This window comes from Rhinolophus sinicus, chromosome 15, assembly GCF_057876585.1.
Source record: "Rhinolophus sinicus isolate RSI-liver-muscle chromosome 15, RSI-T2T, whole genome shotgun sequence".
Classification (NCBI taxonomy): domain Eukaryota; kingdom Metazoa; phylum Chordata; class Mammalia; order Chiroptera; family Rhinolophidae; genus Rhinolophus; species Rhinolophus sinicus.
This window is the reverse complement of record NC_142515.1, coordinates 56,378,424-56,400,159: the sequence shown is the minus strand read 5'-3', so window position 1 is coordinate 56,400,159 and position 21,736 is coordinate 56,378,424. Positions and strand designations below refer to the sequence as shown.

The window sequence follows — 21,736 nt, the reverse complement described above, 5'->3', positions numbered from 1 at the left end:
TGTATACACCTAAAACTAATAATATTGCATGCTAGCTATATTCTTAATAAAAATCTTTTTTAAAAAGATATAAAAGGTAGTCAGGAAAAGATGTGTGAGAAACAAACTATGGAATGTCTAGGCTGAATTTTGGTCAACGCCCAAGTTATGAGCACAAATTGCTGTAGCACCATAGGCTTGTGGAAGAGTCCCAGATGCTTGGCTGATGGCTGAGAATCTGGGCAGAACGTGTCCCTTGTGATGAATCGAGTTGTACAAATCATACACACACACACACATATGCGCGCACACACACACGCATGCGCACACACACACACAGCCCGTATTGGACCTGAATGAGCCCTGTGGATCATATTGAAAGCTTTTTGCCCTGGAACTTACACACACAGACACTCATGCACCTTCTTGCTTCCATACCTTTACTTATGCCAGTCTTTTCCTCTTCCTAGAAGCCTCTTCTATTCTCTTTCTGCCATTTAAATTCAGATTTATATTAGTGATCCCAAAGAATGACTCTTCCCACTATAGTCTGCTGCCTCCTCCTGCCTTGGGGGAGAGCAGGAGGGCTCTCTTGAAGGACAGGAGCCCGTGACCAGTGTATGAAGGGTCCACCATACACAAGCTCTGCCAGCCCCTTCATTCTACAGAGCATGGATGCTCCTGACAGCCCCTCTCCTGCAGCTTCTCTCTGGGGGTCCCTTTGATTGCTGGGCCTCTGACATTGGGTGCCCCTGGGATAAGAAATTTCCCTCCAGAAGGGCACTTGCCTAAACCATTTTCAAGTCTGCCTCTGGCTCTGCAACCTCATCATCCTCCACCTCATACAGTCTCCTGAGGAATGAGCGTACAGCCCAGCAGGTTTGTGAACATATTCTCTGAGATGAGGACATAAGTGGGCACAGAATACGACTTACTATAGAGACTTACAGCTGCTGTGAATGGCCAATGGAGAGGAGACATTCAGCTCCTCCATAGTGGTTATCACGGACCCCTTGCTTTACAGATACCATCTTTTTAAAGCCCACCAGTTAAAGCCCACCTGGAACACACATGTAACCAAAATTAGGTTTATTGGCTTGTCACAGCAAGGGAGAGCGTATACCAGGGGAATCACGGAACACTCAGAGGGTGGTAGTTAGGAAAAGTTACTTACTGAGCCTGGGGAGCTGGAGTTGACCACAGAATGGCCTCAGCAGGATTGGTCAGCATCTGTAAAGTAGGGCGTTGCTGGAGCACCCAGGAGCTCTTTGTAGAACACAAGTCATACAGATCATACACCTGTGTTCATAGCAGCATCAGTCACAGTGGCCAAACGATAGAAGCAACCCAAATGTTCATTGTCACATGCCTGGATCAACAAAATATGCTGTACTCTTGTAAATACAATGGAATGTTATACAGCCTTAAAAAGGATAAAAAGTTCTGACACATGCTACAACATGGAGGAACCTTGAAGAAATTATGCGAAGTGAAATAAGCCAGGGACAAAAACACAAACACTGTATGATTCCATTTATAAGAGGTGCCTAGAGTCATTCATGCAGGCAGAAAGTAGAATACTGGTTCCAGGTTTTGGGAAGGGAAGATGGGGAATTACTGTTTAATATAGGTATAAAGTTTCACAAGATGAGTTCTGTGGAAGGATGGTGGTGATGGTTGCACAACAATGCAAATGCACTTAATACCACTGATCTGTACACTTACAAATGTTAAAATGGTCTATTTTATGTTATGTATATTTTACCACAATAAAAATGTCATGCAGAGTTACTATTAGATCAGTTTATCTGTACTATTATAACCTATGGGTCTGCATATGTAGCTGGTTAAAAAGGCTTCAGCTTAGACAGTTTCTCCTGAAGGCTTAGTTCACTTTCCAGAAGCCCCCCCAATCCTGGAAGGATACATTTCAAGACTCCCAGTGGATGCCTGAAACCACAGATAGTACCAAACCCTACATATGCTCTGTTTTTTTCCTATCCATACATATGTATGATAAAGTTTAATTTATAAATTAGGAACAGTAAGAGATTAACAATACCTAATAATAAAAATAGAATAATTATGACAATACACTGTAACAAAAATTATGTGATCAAGGCATTAAGTAAAACAGGGTTACCTGAACACAAGCAACTGTGGTACCATGACAGTGGTCTGATAACCGAGCCAGCTAAGTGACTAACAGGCAAGGAGCACGTACAAGTGTGGAGACGCTGGACAAAAGGATGAGTCACATCCTGCGCAGGCGAGATTTCATCACGCGACTCAGAACAGCGTGAAATTTAAAACTTATGCATTGTTTATCTCTGGAATTTTCCATTTAGTATTTTCGGTTTTACCACAGTTGGCCACTGGTAACTGACAATATGGAAAACAAAACCCTTGGATAAGAGCATGGGGAGTGGGGGAGCTAACTGTATCTGTTTTGCTAGTTTTGTCAAGATGTGATTTCTGTTTCAATTCGTAGTTTTCTGCCCATCTCAAACTAGCTGTTAGCAGAGCTATCTTTGACTTTTTCAATCTCACTTGTTTATTTGTTCATTTGTTAGTTTATTCCACTTACTTAACAACTAAACATAGTGGATTTGGGATTCCAACCCAAAACAGCTGTATGTTCAGCCTGGGCTTTTCGATTGCAGGGCTCCTCTAAAGGTTAAAGCAGGTCCTTGAAATCTGCGCAGTCCATTTGTCCCTAATCTATAACAAATGCAATTCAACATGGACTGCTGTTGGCACCATAAAACACGAAGGTAAACATGGCATCATCTGACCGTCAGGACCTTAGAAAATGAAGGGCAACAGATACATACACAGTTAATTGTAGGAAAGTATGATAAATTCTAGAAAGCAAATGATGGCCCGGTAAAGTGTCTATATGCCCAGGTAAAGTGTCTGTATGTGTGATGGTACTTGCTTACATTTGGTTAAAATCCCCTGACAAAGAAACAAGCCTCCTTTTTGGTTGCTAGAAATGAAATGAGATGAGATTCAAATTTAAAATAGGGACACTGCTAGAAAATGTAACACATTTACTGAGGTTTCTCTGACGTATAAATGATGGTGTTAGAATCTTTCCTAAGACTAGATTTAGAAAAAACAGAAAAAGAAACCAAAATGCTTCCTAATACATGTACATCTAAAGTGAGGGTCAGCCAATTTTTTCTGTAAAAAGCAAGTTAATAAATATTTTAGGCTTTGCAGGCCATACACAGCCAAAGATACTACACAAACAGATGAGCGTGGCTGTATTCCAATAAAACTTTATTTATGAACACTGAAATTTGAATGTAATTTTCACAGGTCATAAAACAGCATTCTCTTTTTTAATTCCTTCCAGTCATTTGAAAATGTAAAAACCATTCTTGGCTCAGAAGCCCAGGCAGCAGGCTGAACTAGCCTGCAGCTATCATTTGCCGAAGCCCTGTTTTCAAGTCTTGCTTCTCAGAGTGGCGGCCATCCAGCAGCACCCAGGAGCTTGTTACAAATCCAGCACCTCAAGCTCCGCCCAGGTCCACAGAAGGAGAATCTGCATTGTAAGAACATCATCTTGTGTTTGAGCTGCCCATGCCCATTTGAGAAAAACTGGTTTAAGGTCTACGCAGACGCCGAAGCCAGACTGGTGAGTCCCAGGGCTATAATACAACTTCTCAGAAAAGCAGCCCTGAAAAATGTTTGAACTTCTCTGTGCCTTGGTTTCCCCATGAGCCAGATGGAGTGGACAGCATTGTCTCCTTCAGCATGGCTGTGAGAATTACACACACACACACACACACACACACACACACACAGCTGAAACAATATTTGTCAGTACTATCACAAAACTTCACATTATGCTATTTCCATAGCCACCCACTAGACAGGCACTGTTTACCCTATTTCACAGAAGAAGCTGTGGCCCAGTGAATTGGGGACACTTGCCTAGGGTGACAGAATGAAGGTAGGTCTTTCTAAGGAAAGGTTCAAGAGTACAAAAGGGGACCCAGTCCCCAGGAGCCCAGGTCTTCATGTCCACGTCTTCCTTCTAATGGTCCACTCCAAGTAGCCTCTTGTGGCTACATTCCTGAGACAGTCCCCCACTCCCAAGCGCACAGCTCCCCACCTCTGCTACAGGGGTCTCCCTGAATCTGTACCCCAAACTACACGTTCATCCCTTGAAATTTATCTTCCATTAAGCTGTGTAGTGTTTTTCACAACTTCTTTCTAGTTTTAATTGTAAATTTTCCCTCTGCTGAGTCTTGTAGCTGACTGGCTGTTTTTCATTATATTTGTAGGGCTCAGAAAAAAAAAAAAGAAAAAAAAAAGGCAATTCCTTTATTTGAGAATCCTGACATTTATTAGCATAATAAAATTCTCAAGATGAAATTGCAGTTTTCCAGACAGTAATTTCATTCACAGGACAACTTACAAGGAATTTATTTTAAGGCCAGGTAACACCTACAATACATGAGACATGCAGAAAGCGCAGGCCCCAAATAAAATGCATGTGTTAGGCGTTGAAACCTCAGCTGTTGTCTCTCACATATTCATTAGGGTCAGGGACAACAGCTCAGGGATTCAGGTTCTCAACCCATCTTGTCTGCTTTCAAAGCTGCTGCGAGTTCCAGGAATTAAAAGTTTTTTTCTAACACCGTGAAAAATCATCACATCATGTGACTGCAAAGCACAAAATACTCGTTGCTGTTGTTGTGGTTGTTGTTAGCAATACCTTTCACTTGGACAGAGATTTCACACTTATCATTTAACTGACCTGCCAAAAAACCTAGTGGTGGCCATACAGAAAATTCTCTTCTCAGAGCTTTAGTGCAGTTAAATGACTTGGATGAAGTCACGTCGTTTGTAAGTAGCACAGCCAACGCTAAAATTTGGTTTCTCTGAGGCCAAAAGACAGAAGGTAATTTTAATAATAATTGGTTGTGGTTTTAAAGCACTTTAGAGTTCAGAAAGCAGGTTTCCTACATCATTGCGTTTTATCCATACAGGGGTGCTGGGAGACAGGCAGACAGGAGGGAAGCCATGGAGGCAGGTGGCAAACTTGATATTATTGAGCACATTTGTATGATGTGTCCCTTACCCTGGCTTCCCCAAAAGGCAGAGCCTGTGGCAAATGCTTGCCTGCTGCTGCTTTAATAAGGAGTGCAATCCCGGGGGAGCAGGAGAACAGAGAGGGGGGTGAGGCAAAGAAGGAGGAAGAACATACAGGAGTAGGAGCTGATCTGATGGACCGTTATGCTTGGTTTCATTATGACTAGATGCTTTATCGTGCAGGACTATCCTATAAGAGGCCATGTGAAGAACTGCCTCTCAGAGAAGTCCCTCCAGGAGGAGAAAGAGAGAAGAATTGATCTACCAGCCACTGTCTCCCATTGATCAAAGGTTCACGGCATGGGGAGTTCACTTCCCAGCTCTTCTTGGTTACATGGTATCTTATGCTTTTGTACCAACAGGAGATGTGAGGCGCAGAGCACCACGCGTGGCCAGGTGTCATTGGGATATGCTCCCATGAAGCTGATCAACACAGTGAGAAAGAGCAGAGCCCATGCAAAACTGGTTGTAGTGGTGGTGACGGGGGTGAAACAAGTGGCCAAAGATCTGAGAACAGGTGACACAGAGGTAAAGTAGAGCGTAAGAGACGTTTGATACAACTCACGTAAGTTCGTTGACATCCCAGAGTCCATTCATACTTTTACTCTCACCACATACAGCGCTGCTAGCATTCAAATACTAGTAAGTTCCGTGTGGGGGGTTGCAAGCAAGTCTGTTTGATCCTACAGCCTATACTATTTTTGTCATCACAAGCTGTCTCTTATGTACTCGTATATGTCCATAAATGTGAAACATGAGTGTGCACAAATAGACACCATTCCTGAGAGTCACTGAGAGTTAGTGGGACAGCCTTCTTCTTAAGAAGAACATACTCAGAAGGATAGTAGAATCAAAATCAAAGGCCTATGAAGGCAGAGGAAATCATTTGAGTAACCTGCATAAAGAGGGCCAAATCCTAGAGAGCAAAGGACTTATCAGATGTCTACAAACCATCCTTGGATTTATAATTCACCCCAGGTCTGGGGCACATCTATAGGGATACATGAAACCCCTGCCTCAGTACTGCAAAATGAAGGCCAAGATGTGATTTCAAGACAGAGGAGGGGTGGCAGAAGATGAGGCAAACGAGGAAGGAATGGCAGTATCAGTCACCTGTTCTGGAAGCTGGGGGTCAGAAGCCTTAGTAATTCCAATGATAAATACCAATGAGGGTGATAATGAACATCATTAGAGATGCAGCTTCTATGTTTTTCATATAAATCCTTTACAATATTTCTTCTATAATCTCCTTGACTTTATAAACAGTGACAGGTAGGAAATAACTTACTAGAAATCACTAATGGTCAGTGGTGTTGGAAAAATTTCAGAAGTGCATTCAGTCAACAGACATTTTATTGACTGTCTACCATATGTTAAACTCTGAGTTCGGCACTGGAATTATTCTGGATTATAAAAATATGATCCATGGGCTCTAGAAGCTGAGTTTAGAGCAGCCATGACAAGCAGGCTTCATCTTCTGAGGTCACGTCTAAACTCTTCACGAAAGAATTGCATCAGTTATCAGCAATTTCTGTCCTGGGCCCTGGGTTGAAGACCAGTAGCAAACACGCCATATATTTCATATCCCTTGAGATGTACTAATCTATTTAATCCTCTGGATGGGGGTGAATCTTCCAGAAGGCCATAAGGACTTGAGCTTGGAAGTTCTTAAGTTGAGTTAAAAAAAAAAAAAAAAAAAAAAGGGATACCCAAAGGAGTTCAATTGATAAGGAAATAAACGTCATTCAAACAACAAATGGTAGTCTGGCGGGCTGTCTCTCTGTCCACAGGGTGTCTGCAGCAACTCTCCCCCTGAAACAGTGATAATTTCCTCCTAAAAAGAAAAAAAAAAAGAAACGTTTACTTACAATCAAGAAAGGGAAACAAGCATCCACCAGAGAGAGACCAGTTCAAGACAGAAAGACTAAGAATATGCGTCTGCCTCATCCTTACTCAAATTTCCAGAAATGCCAAAAAAAATATGCTTTTAAAAATAAATTGATAAAAATAACAATGACAATCTAACAAATAAATTGATAAAAATAACAATTCTCCCATAAAAACATGGGAGAATAAGAAGAAAGGCTGTCAACAGAGCAATACTTGAACCCCAAAAGACACACAGGATGAGATTTTCAGAGGAGTTCATGTGGGGCGGGGGTGCTAGAGCTTATCAGTGAGACAGGTTGGGGAGCCCCAGACAGCAGAGGTCTGCCTCAGGCATGTCAGAAAGTAAGGAGAGGCACACAGTTCCTTGGAAAGCCAAAGAGACCCACAAAGTTCAGACGCTCCCATTCCCACTATCAATCCCAACCCCAGCAGCACAAAGAGACTGGATTTGGGGAACAAGAACCGTATGCACTGATGGATAAATAGGAAATTCAAAGCTCAAATCACTTCCTAGCTCAAAATTTGTAAGTATTTAAGAAAAATCATTACCACAAAAGAAAGATGCCAAACTCAACAACAGAACTGACTCCCAAGCAAATACCAAGTTTCTAAAACAGAAATAGCCTTTAAAAGACATGAATGAATCTCCTCAGTGGAATAAGATGATAAATCGCCCATGAAACAAGAAAGGGCTATTATGAAGAGGGAAAAAAGAAAAACAATAAAGGAGCTGGAAATGAAAAGGATGCCCATTTAAATTACAAGAAAAAATTCAACGGAAGAACTGAAGAGCAGAATGGACATGGCTGAAGAGTAATTTAGCCGCGGAAGAATTGATACATCAGTAAGAAAGCAACATCTAAGTGGAAAAAAGGACAAAAGATATCAACAGACAATTCACAGAAGAAATCCAAGTAGCCATTAAACATACGAAAAGAGACTCAGCATCAGTGGTAATCAGAGACATGCACGCTAAACAACACTGAGATTCAGTGTCTGCCCATCTGATGGGAAAAAATTAAAATGACTCATAATCCCCAGTGTTGGCAGCAGTGTTCGGGGAAACAGCCTCATATAGTTTTGGCAGGAGTATGAATCGGCGCTACATTTTTAGAGGGCAATCTGGCAGATCTTCTCAAATTAAAATATGCATAGTCTTCTATCCAGCAATTCCAGTGTGAGGGATCCATCCGAGAGAAATACTCGTACATGTGCCCAAGGTGACTATGCAAGAAGTCTCTGCAGCACTGTTTGTGATTGTGAAAACCCAGAAGCTATGTAAGTGGCCATCAAAAGGAGGATGGATAACGAAACTGTAATATACATCCATACCATGGGACACCATAGGCATTTACAAGGCTGCAGCACAAGTGCTGACGTACGAAGATCTCATAGACATATTTCAGCAACAGCCAAGTCCTGACAACTTCCAGATGCCAGGTATATTGTTTTAGCACTTTACAGTGATGTCTCACCGAAATCTCACAGTGACCCTAAAGAGGTGAGTGCTATTGTTAAACCCATCTCACTGAGGGGGAAACTAAAGCACAAAAGTTTGAGTAGTTGCCCAAAGTCACACACAGCAAGGAAGGTAGGATTTAAAACAGGGCAGCCTGATTGTAGAGACCATGCATTTATAAAATACATTCTATGATATATTAAGCATGTTTAAAAAATCAAATTGCTGAGCTGTTGGTAAAGGATTGTCCAACTTATGTGAAAAATAATAAAACTGTGTATTTCTTTATGTACACACATTTTTTATGTTAACACCCAGGAAATACTTAGATAGGTACAGTACAAACTGATAATTCAAGGTGGATGGAAACGGGGAGTTGATATGAACAAGGCTTTCGCTTTATATTGTATTTGATTTTTCTTGAAATGTAATCATAAATTAATTGTGCAATTAAAAATTTAACTTATAAAACTGGCCACCAGATCTCCGTCCACATGGGCATAGATGAGCTCTCTCTTTAGTGTTAGAAATGAAACTGGCAATCTCAAATCCCTTAGATTTGGGAGAGAGTAAAGACCTTCAAAGACAAATGGTCTAGCCTTTCTATGCAGGAACGTGTCACAGCATCTCTGAGAGATGGACATTTACCCTTTGCTTGGATACTTCCTGGGACAGGGAGCTCATCAATGCTCACAGCAGCTTATCTAGGACAGGGAAAGCAAACAATGTGGTTTAGGGAAAAAGCACAAGCCTTAGAGGCACACAGCCTGAGGCTTAACTCCTGGACCAGCCATGAACACTTAGACAAGTTACACAAGCTCCCTTTCCTGATCTGTGAAATGGGCCTGATCTGCCACCCGCACGGAGCTATAGTGACGACTGAATGAAAACCTGGACGTAAGAGCAACAGGCACAGAGTCTGACACAGAGAAGGTGCCAATGTCCACATGTCCCCTCCCTTTCTCTTTCCTATAGTTGTTTGAAAGCTCTTACCCACACAAGGAGAAATCTGCCTTGAACTTGGTTCATCTAGCTTTCTGAGCAGGTCCTCTTCTCCCAGTGACTGGGTATTTGTAAAGGGGTGATTTTCTGTGTACTTTACGTATAAGATCCGGTTAAGAGCTTACGGTCCCTACAGCCCTGGGGACATCCATGAAGAAAAATCCGAGAGTCCCTATCATAGCAAAAGCCCAGTGAGACAGTCAAGTAATTCTGTGGAACTTTCTACACCTGCAAAGCTCAGACAGATGGTGGACCACCGAGCTGTCTTTCAGAATCCTGGGGTCCCATCCTTCCAGGTCACCGAGTCCTACTTTGTCTTTCTCCCACTTACTACTCCTACCAACAGCTCTCCCTTTGGAGCTCAAGTTTCTCCAATACCAGTTTCACCCCGAGCAGCACCTCTAAGAGTGATACCTTGTGGAAATCAGTGAGATCGGTGAGCGTCGCATGGCGATTAATACAGAAATTGCCTCTTTCTACCTATATTATTTAGAAGGCAACATCTTTCTCAATGTGAGGTCCACGGCAAGGGAACAAACAACAAAGAGTTCTGGGAATCGAGACCTTCCAAACCACTTTACAGGTACAGAGTACTGTTATACACGTCCTCTCATTTAATGCTCATAGGATCTGAACCAGGCAGTATTTACATCCATTGGCCTGGTAGGAAACTAAAGCTCAGTGAGACTATGGAACCTGTCCAACGTCACACATGTAGTAAGTGGTAAAGCTGTAGTTGGAACAAGAGACAGAGTTAGCCACGAGAAAAGCTCCTCTAACCACGAGGTTGCTTGCGAGGCTTTAGCTTATTCTACGAAGCAGCCAGAAGCCTGCCCAGAACGTCCTCAAGAGGGACATCCAGGATGAGTTGGAGGTGAGACATGGGCTTGGACAGAAAACTGCTCAATCAGTCCCTAAGCGCTGACAGTAGGAAATACTCAGGTACTCGAGGTGAGAGGAGGGCTGGGGACCAGGGTTAGAGGTGCCCGCATGGGTCAGAGGGTAAGCCAGAGAGAAGACTAGATCTACACAACCTCTGTCTCTTCTACCCCAATGTTCCACGTCCTGTGACCCTAAGGACCTCCTAGGACCACCTGCTCACTCTCCACCCCCATCTCTTAGGATGCCAGCAGCCTGGCTCTCCCTTTGGAGCTCAAGTTTCTCCAATACCAGTTTCACCCCGAGCAGCACCTCTAAGAGTGATACCTTGTGGAAATCAATGAGATCGGTGAGCGTTGCATGGCGATTGGGGTCCACTCCCAGGAAGCTGTAGAAATCCCCGGAGGCATCCACAAGAAAGTGCTTGAACCCTTTCTGCAGACGGTAAGAGAGGGTGTAACCCCAGATTTTCTCACTGACCCGGACTAGAAATGCTCCCTCGGTCATGTTCTCAAGGAGGTCTTCTGCATCTTCTCGGCTAATAATTCCTGGTTTCAAAAAGAAAAAAGAAATGTCAGTTGCAGAAGGTTCTGCCACTCTTTCCCTATGCCCCTGCCCCCACTCACCCCCATCCATACTCATTCCTGCCCCTCAGCCTCTGTCCAAGGAAGGGTGGGGTCTAAGGGGCCAGCCAGCATTTGCCTCAGTCCACTGAGGGGCCATCTTGGCCCAAAGCAACCAGCTGTGAGCCTGGGGGCAGAGTTTCTACTAGGACTTGAATTCAGCATGTTTCCTCTAAATTACGCCACACTAATTTGGATTAATTGGGTAACCAAAGAAATAGGAATGAGCTGGAATTCTAGCATTTATCGATTACAAATAGAAGTCAACAACCATTGCCCTGTGTAGAGCCTTAAGAGACTTGCTTTAACGACGAGACCAGGGTGACTTAAGATTCCTGCCTCTGTATCTCTCTGGTACCCATAAAGGAGCACCTGAAAACAGCATTTCCTCTTAAGAAGTAACAAGACTTCCTCTGTCAACCTGTGGACACTAGGCAGACAGTTTCTTAATAAAGGCACGTAACTAAGCTTCACCTGAGCTCAAAGAACAAAACTTTCTCAGGTTCTGCAGTCCTACACAATGTGGTTTCAGGTCTGACCTTGGAGTGGTTAATGTCAGTGGCGCTCCCCCAAAGGCTATTAGGGTACCACCCTCATCTGGGCAGTGTACATTTAGTGGATGGGCTCTGGAGGCCAGGGCAGTGGGAAGACGGGCATAGTCAGACGACTCAGACGACCTGCCTAGCTCTGCCCTGACCTGCCTATATGGTCTTCAGCCAAGCACTCAACTTTTCCAATGGTAATCTTAACCCATTCACTTCAAAGGTACAGTACAACTCTCAAGTCAGATAAAGAATTGAAAATCATTTCGTAAACTGAGAAGAGCTGTTGTAAAGCTGGCTACTGTTATCATCTGTTCTTTTAGGGGGAGAGGTGAATTGCAACAAATTGTCCTTTTACACACTCACTTGTTTACCCTCTAGATACATCCAGTGGTATTATTTATAGCCAGTGAGGTAACAGAGGGGTAGAAGGAAGCTGGGCTGCTCATCCCCATGACTTTGAAAGGCACCACACACGTGGGAGTCCGCCCCCGCTGCATCCCCCATGCCCCCCCCAACTATCTGCTGGCACATTCCCCTCTCATTCCTCCCCTTAACAGGAGGTGCAACAGGACTTTCCTTGTGCCCAAAGCGGAAGACAGAGGCAACTGTTCTGTCACTTGTGCCCCTTTTAAAGACAGCCAGCACAACTGGAAGCATCTCCTTCCTCCTTGACCAGGACTTACCACGGGACAATCGAGGCAGCCAACCCCTCCCCATCCAGGCTATAATACATAAGGAGAAAACTTACATAGGCAGAGAGAGGGAAGGAAGGAAAGGGGAGCCCTCCCGCGACAGCACACATGAAGAATCACACACGTAGGAGTCAGGATGTACCCTGGAGCTGCCCGCTGGAGGGCCATAGTGGCTTTAGCCAGAGAGACCATGACAGACAAAAGAGGACGAAAGGGTACATCAGGCCTCTGTCAAAAGATTCAGCACTGTCCCTCACCCACCTCCCTGCCTCAACACCAGAGGACCAAGACCTTAAAGGTGGCTGGGGTGGGGAGATAAGAGTAGGGGTGGGAGGAAGAAGGACCAGAAGAGGTCACCCCGTCCCCACCCTATGCACCTCAAGCTGAAGCCCGGCATAGACTGGGAGTGGGAGAGAAGTTGAGTGTTACATTGGGTGGGAGACTAAACAGTCAAATTTCAATGTGACTCGATTTTTTAGTATCTAAAAGTGACCAGTAACACCAAAATGACAACGTCATGTCTCTCCACCATCTAAATCCCTCCAATGGGCTCCCACTGACCTGCGGCAGAGTCTGCCTTAGGAATGATGGCACTGGGCCCCGCCCCGCCCCACCCACCTGTCTAGGCTCACCTCATGCACCCTTACCACCTGCTCTCCACAAGCCTCCCTGTGCAGAAGCCCCACCCTCATTCCCAGCCCCCTTTGTCTCAGCTGGCCCTGAATGCTCACTGAAGGATTCCTCTTTTCTCCCGGGAATCACAGGCTGCTAGTCGCCTATACTCCACCTCTGCGCAAGTTAGAAAAAGATGTCCCTCTGAGTGGTTGAACTAGAAAAGGGTGCCTCTCTGGGCCAAATTGGCAAAGCTCACATTTCTGCATGTCATTCCCTCCCCCCGCCCCCAAGTAGCCTTCTTGGCAGGGTCCCTTTCTTCAGTGTACAACCCGCTCAACCCTACCAGGAAATGGTTTTTATCCCAGGAGGCTACAGGGGATATCCCACCTTGGGGCTTTCATAGCATCCTGCCCGAACTCTACAGTATATTAGTAAACTGGCTGTGAACAACTCAAGGACGGAGCCTGTGGCAGCCATGCGAGCGCGTGCTGCTCAAGCCTCCATTCAAGAGAGACCCCCCACTGCAAGGAGGAGTGTGGGGAGCAGACAGCCTCCAGCTGCTGCACCTTCGGGATCCATTGCTGCGGGATGCTCTCTCTCCTCAGGCTGCTTCCAGTGCAGGGAGTGCTAGACTGAGTACCCCCTGACTCAGAGCACAGGGGGTTCTATGACTGAGCACGGGGCATGAGAGCCACCGTTCCTACCCAATGTGGGGCTCCTCTAGTAAGCAGCTCTTGCTCAGGGGCTTCTCATCAGCCTGACAGAGATTTTCTCCGAGCTGCACTCCAGTACCAGGCTCTTCCTCCCAACCATCCTTCCTTCCCTCTCTCCCTTCACAGGTGTCAGACCTCCAACCCATCTGAAGTCTCTCCCGCCTTCCTCTGCTCTATCTCCCCTTTATCCTTCACAGGCATTTACTCCAATAAATCTCTTGCACTGCTGCTTCCTTAAGACCCAAATGGACACCAAAACTGTATCTTTGGTAGTACCCTAAGTGCCTGGGATGTCGTGGGGCTTGTTTGGAGCAGAGATCAAGTGCATGGACTAAAATCACAGCTCAGAGACTTGATCAGTAGGTGGCCTTGGGCAGGGTACATAAGTCCCTCTGAAAGTCAGTTCAATGTCCTCATCTATTAAGACGTACTGAAAATACACCTACATCATAAGGTTGTTTGAGAATTCATTAAATTAATGCATGAATGTGCTCGTCACAGTGTCTGAGAACATAACGTCTAACACAATGTAAGTCGTCTGCATTGAATATACTAAGCATTGCCCACTTGCGAGTGGTAGGTGCTACCTTCTGCTGGTAGCAGTAACGGTCACAGTACCTCCAGGCTATGTTACCCACACCCTGCACACCCAGTCCTCTCAAACACAGGCTGCTGAGGGTGGCTTCCTCTGAATGGGACTGTCCCTGGGCCCCAGCCTGCACCAGTCTTAAGAGTCTCCATAGTAAGCATTCATGTATTCTGCCCCCTCTTTGAAACTTACCTAGAAATCAAAATTGCTATTTGGCCCAAGACCAAAGATGATACATTCTCACAGTTCAGGATGGCAAAGACCATTTCACAGAAAACCCAGCCCCCAAGAGAATTGATTCATGGCTGTGGGACATACAGAATGCTTGCAAGAAGCTGTTATGTTTTCCTTCCCCATTCACTCTGCCCTCCCCTTCTCTCTCTCTCTCCCCCTGGATAGCCTCTAAGCCAAGTATTCTGGGAACAAAGCACTAATCATACCCCACCCCGTCCCACCTGCCCCTTCTAAACACTCTATAATCTCCTGGCTAAAGAGAGAGGAGAAGGCCTCATGTCACCCCTTCTGGCTGGGAAGAGACCACATGTTGGGACCATGAAAACTCTCTAATTCCGCTAATGAGCAGTGTTGGCTGAGGCATGGCCTTACCAGAAGGCCGTCCAGGGCTGTCGTTCTAGAATGATGACTGGAGAATGTAACCACAGACTCTTTCTAAGCCAATTCTCACCCCTCACAATGGGAAATGTAGTTTTTCCTATAGTTTCTCTCCTTCTTTTATTTCTTCCTTTTTTCTTTCTTCCCTTTAAGAAATATTTATTAAGCACTCTCTGGGAGCCAGGCCCCATGCCGGGCATCTGAAAGTCGGCACTGAATGAGAAATAGTTGCTGCCTTCCAAAAGCTCTGACTCTGGACAGAAATAAAGATTGGCATAAGTTTTTTTAAAAAGGCTCACTGCAACCAGTTGTAATAAAGGCCACATGGGGTATGGCCTCAGCTGCTGTGGTCACACCTAAGGAAGGTGCCCACACAGCTCTGGAGCCCAGGGATGGAAGTGACAGTTAGACTGAGAACAGAAAGGTTAGAACAAATGGATAAGGCAAGAAGGTCAGTTTGCAAAAGAAATTAGCACATGGTTCTTTGTGGCCAGAGGGAGGGCTCAAGTAGCAGCTGGGCAGTGGCATGAGGCACAGAGGTAGGCAGAGGTCAGGCCCCAAAGCACTCGCCATACCATGAAAAGAATTATAGATTTAATTCTGAGGGCCATCAGGAGCTACTGATGTTTCCTAAATAGAATATGTGAATGTTCAAGGATAGAAAATGGATTCAAGGGGTATAAATTGGAGGCATATAAGCCAAGGATTTCAACCCAATGAGGGCTTCCTCTTCTAAGAATTGCTTCGCAGCTATATTTCCACAGTTATAGCATTGAAATCCAGCCCCCAAGCCACCAGGCTGCCAGAAATGGCCTCCATTGTGAGGCAGAGAGGCAAAAGGACACAGTGAGGGCCACAGGGGAAGCTTTATGCCAGAGCCAACACTGGGCACCATCTCATCAGTCTTCCTAACAACTCTCATAACTGAAGACACTGAGGGTCAGCAAGAGAAGTAACTTACCCAAGTTCACAGAGCTAGTAAGTGGTGGAGCCAGAATTTGAACTCAGGTCCTCAGAATCCAAGTTCAGTGCTCTTTGCTCTATACCACATTATCTCATGCAGAGGACAGTAAGTGCTGTGAAAGACACAAGAAGGAGGAGACAGATGAGGCCTGTATAAGTCAGGACAAGCTTTGTACAGACAATGAAGGGGGTGTGAAGTGGACCTTGAAGGCGGGGTAGACTCTGTGTGAGCAGCAAGGAGTGCTGATGCAGGCAAAGGAGAGAAGAAGAGATGCGATGAGTGAAACAGTGAGGACGAAGAATGATTCATCCATGGGACATTTATATAAACGTAGCATAAGAGAAGTTTAATCTTAGTCTCAGGAGGTTAAAAGACATGGAGGATGGAATGAAAGGTCTAACACATGTATAATCTGAATCTCAATGAGGAGAGGAGAATGGAGAGGAAGGAGTACTTAAAGAGTGAATGGCGGAGAATTAATCACAGACACGTAACAGTGTAACTGCGCAAAGCTACTCAATGTCTCATTTTGCCAAGGAGACAGAAAAGGCAGTTTACCTACAAAGAAGAAACAATTAAACTAATGGTTGACTTCTCAGTTGCAACAACTGAAGCCAGAGGACAATGAGATAATATTTTCAGTGTGCCTAGAGAAAAATAACAGTGCTTAATAAAACCCTTTCAAGGAGAAAGGAAAAATAAAGACATCTTCAGAAAAAATTTTCAGAGTTGACGATTAAGGAAATTCTAAAGGATGCACTTCTAGGTAGATGAAATATGATCGTGGATAGAGAATTTGAGATGCTAGAAGGAATGATGAGCATAGATACTATAGGTTAACTTTAAAATATATATATTGACTTATAAAATAATAATAATAATGAATAATTTGAGCGTTTACAAAAGTAGAACCATAACACAGGATAACATCTTATCAAGAGAAAGATGATTGGAGTTAAAAAAATTCTATTCATTTAGGAAGATGGTAAAGATATATATATATTAACTTTAGAATATGTTAATTATGCACGCTATATCATCTAAATAAACCTCTAAAAAATAGGCATTGAGAGTGGTATAAACTCCAAGCAACAGAGGTGGAAAACACAATGAGAAAAAAAATTTTTCAATGAAGCATGAAACAAGCTAATAACTGAAAAATAAATACACTACGGTTCCATTTATATTAAATTGAAAAGCCCACAAAGCTAAACACTATGGTATTTGGACATTAATATATAAACAATAAATAAAGCAAGGAAATGATGGACAAAATGTTCAGGATAGGGATCATACCTGGTGGAAGGAGAGGGCTACAATGGTGAGAAGCACACAGGGCCTTTCAAGGATTGGTAGTGTTTTCACTTCCTAAGCTTTTTACGCCCTTCACATATGTATGAGCATACACTGAATATATTCAATGTTTAATATTTTAAAATATTTTAATATTATTGTGCTGCAGCTCCCCACATATCACTGCTATGACATTCACTCAAGATTGGTCAAAGTCCTTTGGGGGACTGGGAGATTATCACCAAGAAATAAATGGTCACTAATAAGCTTTAACTGTCAAAGTTGGCTGTCTTGAGTCTCTATAGCATGACTCTAAGCACTGGTGCACTCCGAAAGAGTCTGGTTTAAATCATTTTGGGTACACCGAGCATCAGTAATATTTAAAATCTTCTCATGTAATTCTAATATGTAGCGAGATTTGAGACTCACTGAGCTAGAGAGCAGTCTTACAAGCCAGGACTGGCAAAGAAGTACACAGTGATTTTCACATTCTAGAAACTCTCTGTCTATTCAGAGTAATAGTCAGAGGTTTGAACACAGAGTTTTATAGACCTACTCTAGAGGGATATAGGATAGATCCTATGAGGCGTCCCTGTCAGACAAGAAAGAGCTTTGCCTGGGCTGGGGCTGGGGTAGAGGGCAAGGACGGAAGGGAATGCCCTCATGTACTCTTCTGCACCCCATAGCCCAGAGAGATTGAGAAGGTAGCTGAAAGTACAGGAGTCCTGTACCCCAATGTTTGCAGAGAATTAGCAGGTGCTGTGCATCTGTATCATGTAGCCACAGCCAGGCAGAAACAGCGTGTTTGGAGAGAGACCAGTCTGAAGCTGGTGGCTTCCAGCCTCTGAGTTCCTGTGAGGCATGGAGGGGATCCAGGACCTCCACCACGATCTCATGTGGGATTTGGAACATGGAGGTGGAGCAGCCCTCACATCTGGCTGCTGAGAACAGAGGCCAGATCAGCCTTCTGGAGAGCCATCGGCACCCCTAGTCAAATTCAGTGCATGTGTATCCTCTGACTCAGTTCCAATCCTGAGATACATTATAAAGAAATCCTTACGCAGGCCCATAAGAGTCCAGTGCAAGGAAGTTAATTGATTCTTAGATTAATTTGTGTGGTGATGAGTTGGAAGCAAACTGGAGGTCCATGACTCAGGGAGTGAATGGGCAAAATCAGGTGGCTACACCCCAGGGAGGACTGTGCAGCAATTTGAAAGAATAGACCAGAAGTACACAGAGCATGGGTCTCATAGCACAGTGTTCACTGAGATACAGTTAGAAACACCAGTGGCACTTAGAGCACCTCACCTTTCAATCACCTGCATGTAAGTACAGGGCAGGAGAGCTAGATTCTGGGATCAGCGGCAGCATTTATCAATCTTTCCAAATTCCCCAATGAAAACAAGCTGAGCAACTAAAGAGGAAAACCAATAGTGCAGACTATGTTTACAACAAAACGAGGTGCCAAGGTATCCCCATGAACCCCAAATACAAATCGTGGTGGGAACAAACGATTAGTACAAGACCTCCCTGGTATTGTGTGTACACAGGACGAAGAAGAAACAAGGGTGACCAATGGACCTGAGAGCAGTGAACAGGAATTGGCTGGAAAGCAGAGGACCAACGTGAGAACGGCACCTGAAATGAAGGAGGGATGTGCCCTCCCCAACCCTTGGTTAGTATGAGAAGCCCATGGTGAGACCCTCCAGGGCACCTTTACTGTTGGGAATGGAATCTTAATTGAGCAAGACAGGGGCAACAAGAAGAAAGAAGTTCCAGACCCACGTGTGGGAGGGGACCAAGCCTGGCTGTCCCAAGAGGCAGGCTGCTGGATTTGTGAAGACGTCCCAACCACAATAGAGGAGGAGGCTCTATGGAGTAAAATACTTTCCAGGCCCTTGTTTCTTTGAAGAGTTCAGGAAAACTACTTTCACATAAAAATTAGCCACAGAAAAGCATCAAGGTCAAATCACATGAAACATTTTCAAGAGGGAAAAAAAAAAAGAAAAGAAAGCGCAGAATAACGTCCCTATGGGAGGTACATATACGATATATATCTCCTATAAATAAATACACAAGAACCCTTTCAACAGATACAGGTGAAACTTATCAGAAAGGCTGCTTATTAAGGAGGAAGGCGAATGTGAGTGGAGAGTAGAGATGAAGGAGGGTAAGTAAATAAAGAAACAAGGGATAGCCTTATTTATTCCAATAATGATAATAAACTATGGAGGCAGGGAAGGGACGAGGTGACCAGTTAACTCAACCCTCAGGACTTAGGGTTTTGTTTTGTTTTTAACAAGTAGAGATCTTTAAGAGTATGGTCCAGCTCCCTAAGAGGCAAGGTGACCCCAGAATCTAGGCTTGAGGGGTGGGCAGCCTCAGCTAACAGTATTTGATAGGAGTTGCTGAAACTCGGAAGCCCCAGCAGGAGTCAAGGTAGGGCCAAGTCAAATTCGGGGGATGATCAATGTGGGTGAAGGGCCCCCCAGACCCCAGCTGTGCCTAGTATCTAAAAGTCACAGGTGGTCCCAGCAGCCATGACCATCGGGGGATTAGCAAAAACAGAGGACAAGGTCCAGAGATGAGCTACAGACCAGCGTCTTCCTAAGGTTCCTCCCAAGGTCATGAGCTTTCCCTGCACCCAGACATGAGTTAGGGGAAAGGAAAGAAACTTCAAGCAGGGAGAGGCTGGACTTTGAGCTTAAAATGCTTGAATATTTGCTAGAAAGTAACCAAGTTAATCTGAAACAGACTTAAACCAGAGAAGGCAGGATTATCTTTAACTGAAAGTTTTAAGGTTTGTTCTGATTTTTGTTGTTGTTGTTGTTTAAAGCATTAACAGGAAATAGAGATCAAGAGTAAGATGAAATCACTTATAAAAATGAATAAAGTTATATCTTTTGCATATCCTTCTAGTAACAAGTTAAAGTTTAAATGAGATATAGATATACATCCAGACCAGACCCAGGTTTCTCAACCTGGGCACTATTGACATTTTGAGCCAAATAAGTATTTGTCATGAAGGCTGTTCTGTGCATTGCAGGATGCTTAGCAGTACCCCTGACCTCTACCCACCAGACGCCAATAGCACCTCACAGCTTTCACAACCTAAATTGTCTCCAAATATTGTCAACTGTCCTCTGGGGAACAATCACTCCCACCTTGAGAACCACTGACAAGGAGATAGACCTGAAAGATCTCTAACTGGTAACTGGGGGAAAAAAGTTGTAGAAAAATAGTAGTGTATAATGTAATTTATGCAAGAAAGGTAGCTTCTACAATAGTTTATATATAAATTATCATAATTTTGTAAACATAAGATCTATGAGTGCAAGAACTTTGTCTAATTTGTTCCTACTATATTCTTATGTCTGGAGCTCACTAGGCCCTCAATATTGTTGAATAAATCACTAATTAACTAGAACTATAATCCTATAGCTAGCATTTAGGGAATGCTGACATTATGCCAACCACTGTGCTAAGGGCTTCACACACACTAGTTCATTCAAACTTCACAATAATCCTTTGATGCAGGCACTTTTATTCTTCCTATTTTACAGAATTGAAAATTAGGCCAAAAGAGATTGAGTTACTTGCCCAAGGTTTCACACTAGTAAGTGGCAGAGCGGGAAAAGCAATGCCCAGAATGTCCGATTTTGTCAAGCACTGTACCCAACATGGCATGAGGGTGGGAATAATCACAAACCTCTGCAAACAGAAACTGTGCCCAGTCTCCAGTGCAGGGACCTTTCCGTTTGGATAGGCCTGTCTCCAGGGGCTGAAAGATTTAGTATACTATCCTGTTGAAAGCAACACCAAATCAGACAAATCTGAATTTCCACTCAGATGTCTGCCACTTATGGCCTGATCTTGAGGAAGTAAATTTCTCAACAGTATGTGACCAAAAAGAGGGATACCTGACAAGCTCAATGACCAAAAGTAACCACACAAGACACTCTGATCATTAATTCCTACCTGGGTAGATCATGGTGAGTGGTCACATCACAGGCCAATATCTTCCTTAGTAAAAAGTTAATCTTTAACTTAAGGGAGACCTATCCATTGTTCTTGGGCATCTAGAATAACATACATTCAAAATCTCAGAGTAGTTTTCTTTTCCAGACCCCTCAGAAACAGATCCACTGGCAACAGAGCACAACACTAAAACTTCGCATTGTTATCTTGTTTCCCACATACAATCTCTATTTGTTGTAGTTGTTCAATATTAAATGTCCTGCACCCACCAATGTAAAAGATGTATCAATTTCCAGTCAAGATGGCAGAGTAGGTAAACGCTATGCTTACTTTCTCTCATGACCACATCAAAATTACAACTAAACTACAGAATAACTATCATTGAGAATTGCCTGAAATCCAGCTGAAAAGAAGTCACACAACTAACGACATACAGAATAGATCACATGGAGAGTTGTAGGAGGAGCAGAGATGCAAAATGGGCTAGTCTCACACCCACATGTGGTGATTACAAATCAGAAGGAAAATCTTGTCTGTGAAGGCCCCCCCAGGAGGAGTGAGGGGTCCCAGCCCCACACCAGGCTCTCCAGCCCAGGGTTCTGGTGCCAGGAAGAGAAATCCCCACAACTTCTGGCTATGACAACCAGTGGAGATGGTGGCTGAGTGAGATGGAAGGCAGCTAGAGTCCCAGGTGCTCCTCTTAAAGGGCCTGCAAAGGGATTTCCTTGCTGACAGACTCACATCCTCTGAGCTCCAGTGCTGCGGCAGAAGCTTGAAAGGCGCCAGGTACTTACAGG

The 21,736-nt window shown here is 44.1% G+C and overlaps 1 protein-coding gene across 2 annotated transcripts in view; it reads right to left on the bottom strand.

Moving 5' to 3' along the window:
- Window positions 1–6,420: 6,420 nt before the first annotated feature.
- The window catches only part of SH2D4B (SH2 domain containing 4B), a 99,001-nt gene continuing 83,685 nt past the window's right edge, over window positions 6,421–21,736 (bottom strand). For both annotated transcript variants that reach the window (XM_074339694.2, XM_074339693.2), the window contains exons 7-8: window positions 10,643–10,863; window positions 6,421–6,919 (exon numbers count right to left, since the gene is read on the bottom strand). In XM_074339694.2, the coding sequence (XP_074195795.1) occupies window positions 6,827–6,919; window positions 10,643–10,863 (314 nt within the window). In that variant the 3' untranslated portion in view covers window positions 6,421–6,826. The remainder of the gene's footprint in view (window positions 6,920–10,642; window positions 10,864–21,736) is intronic.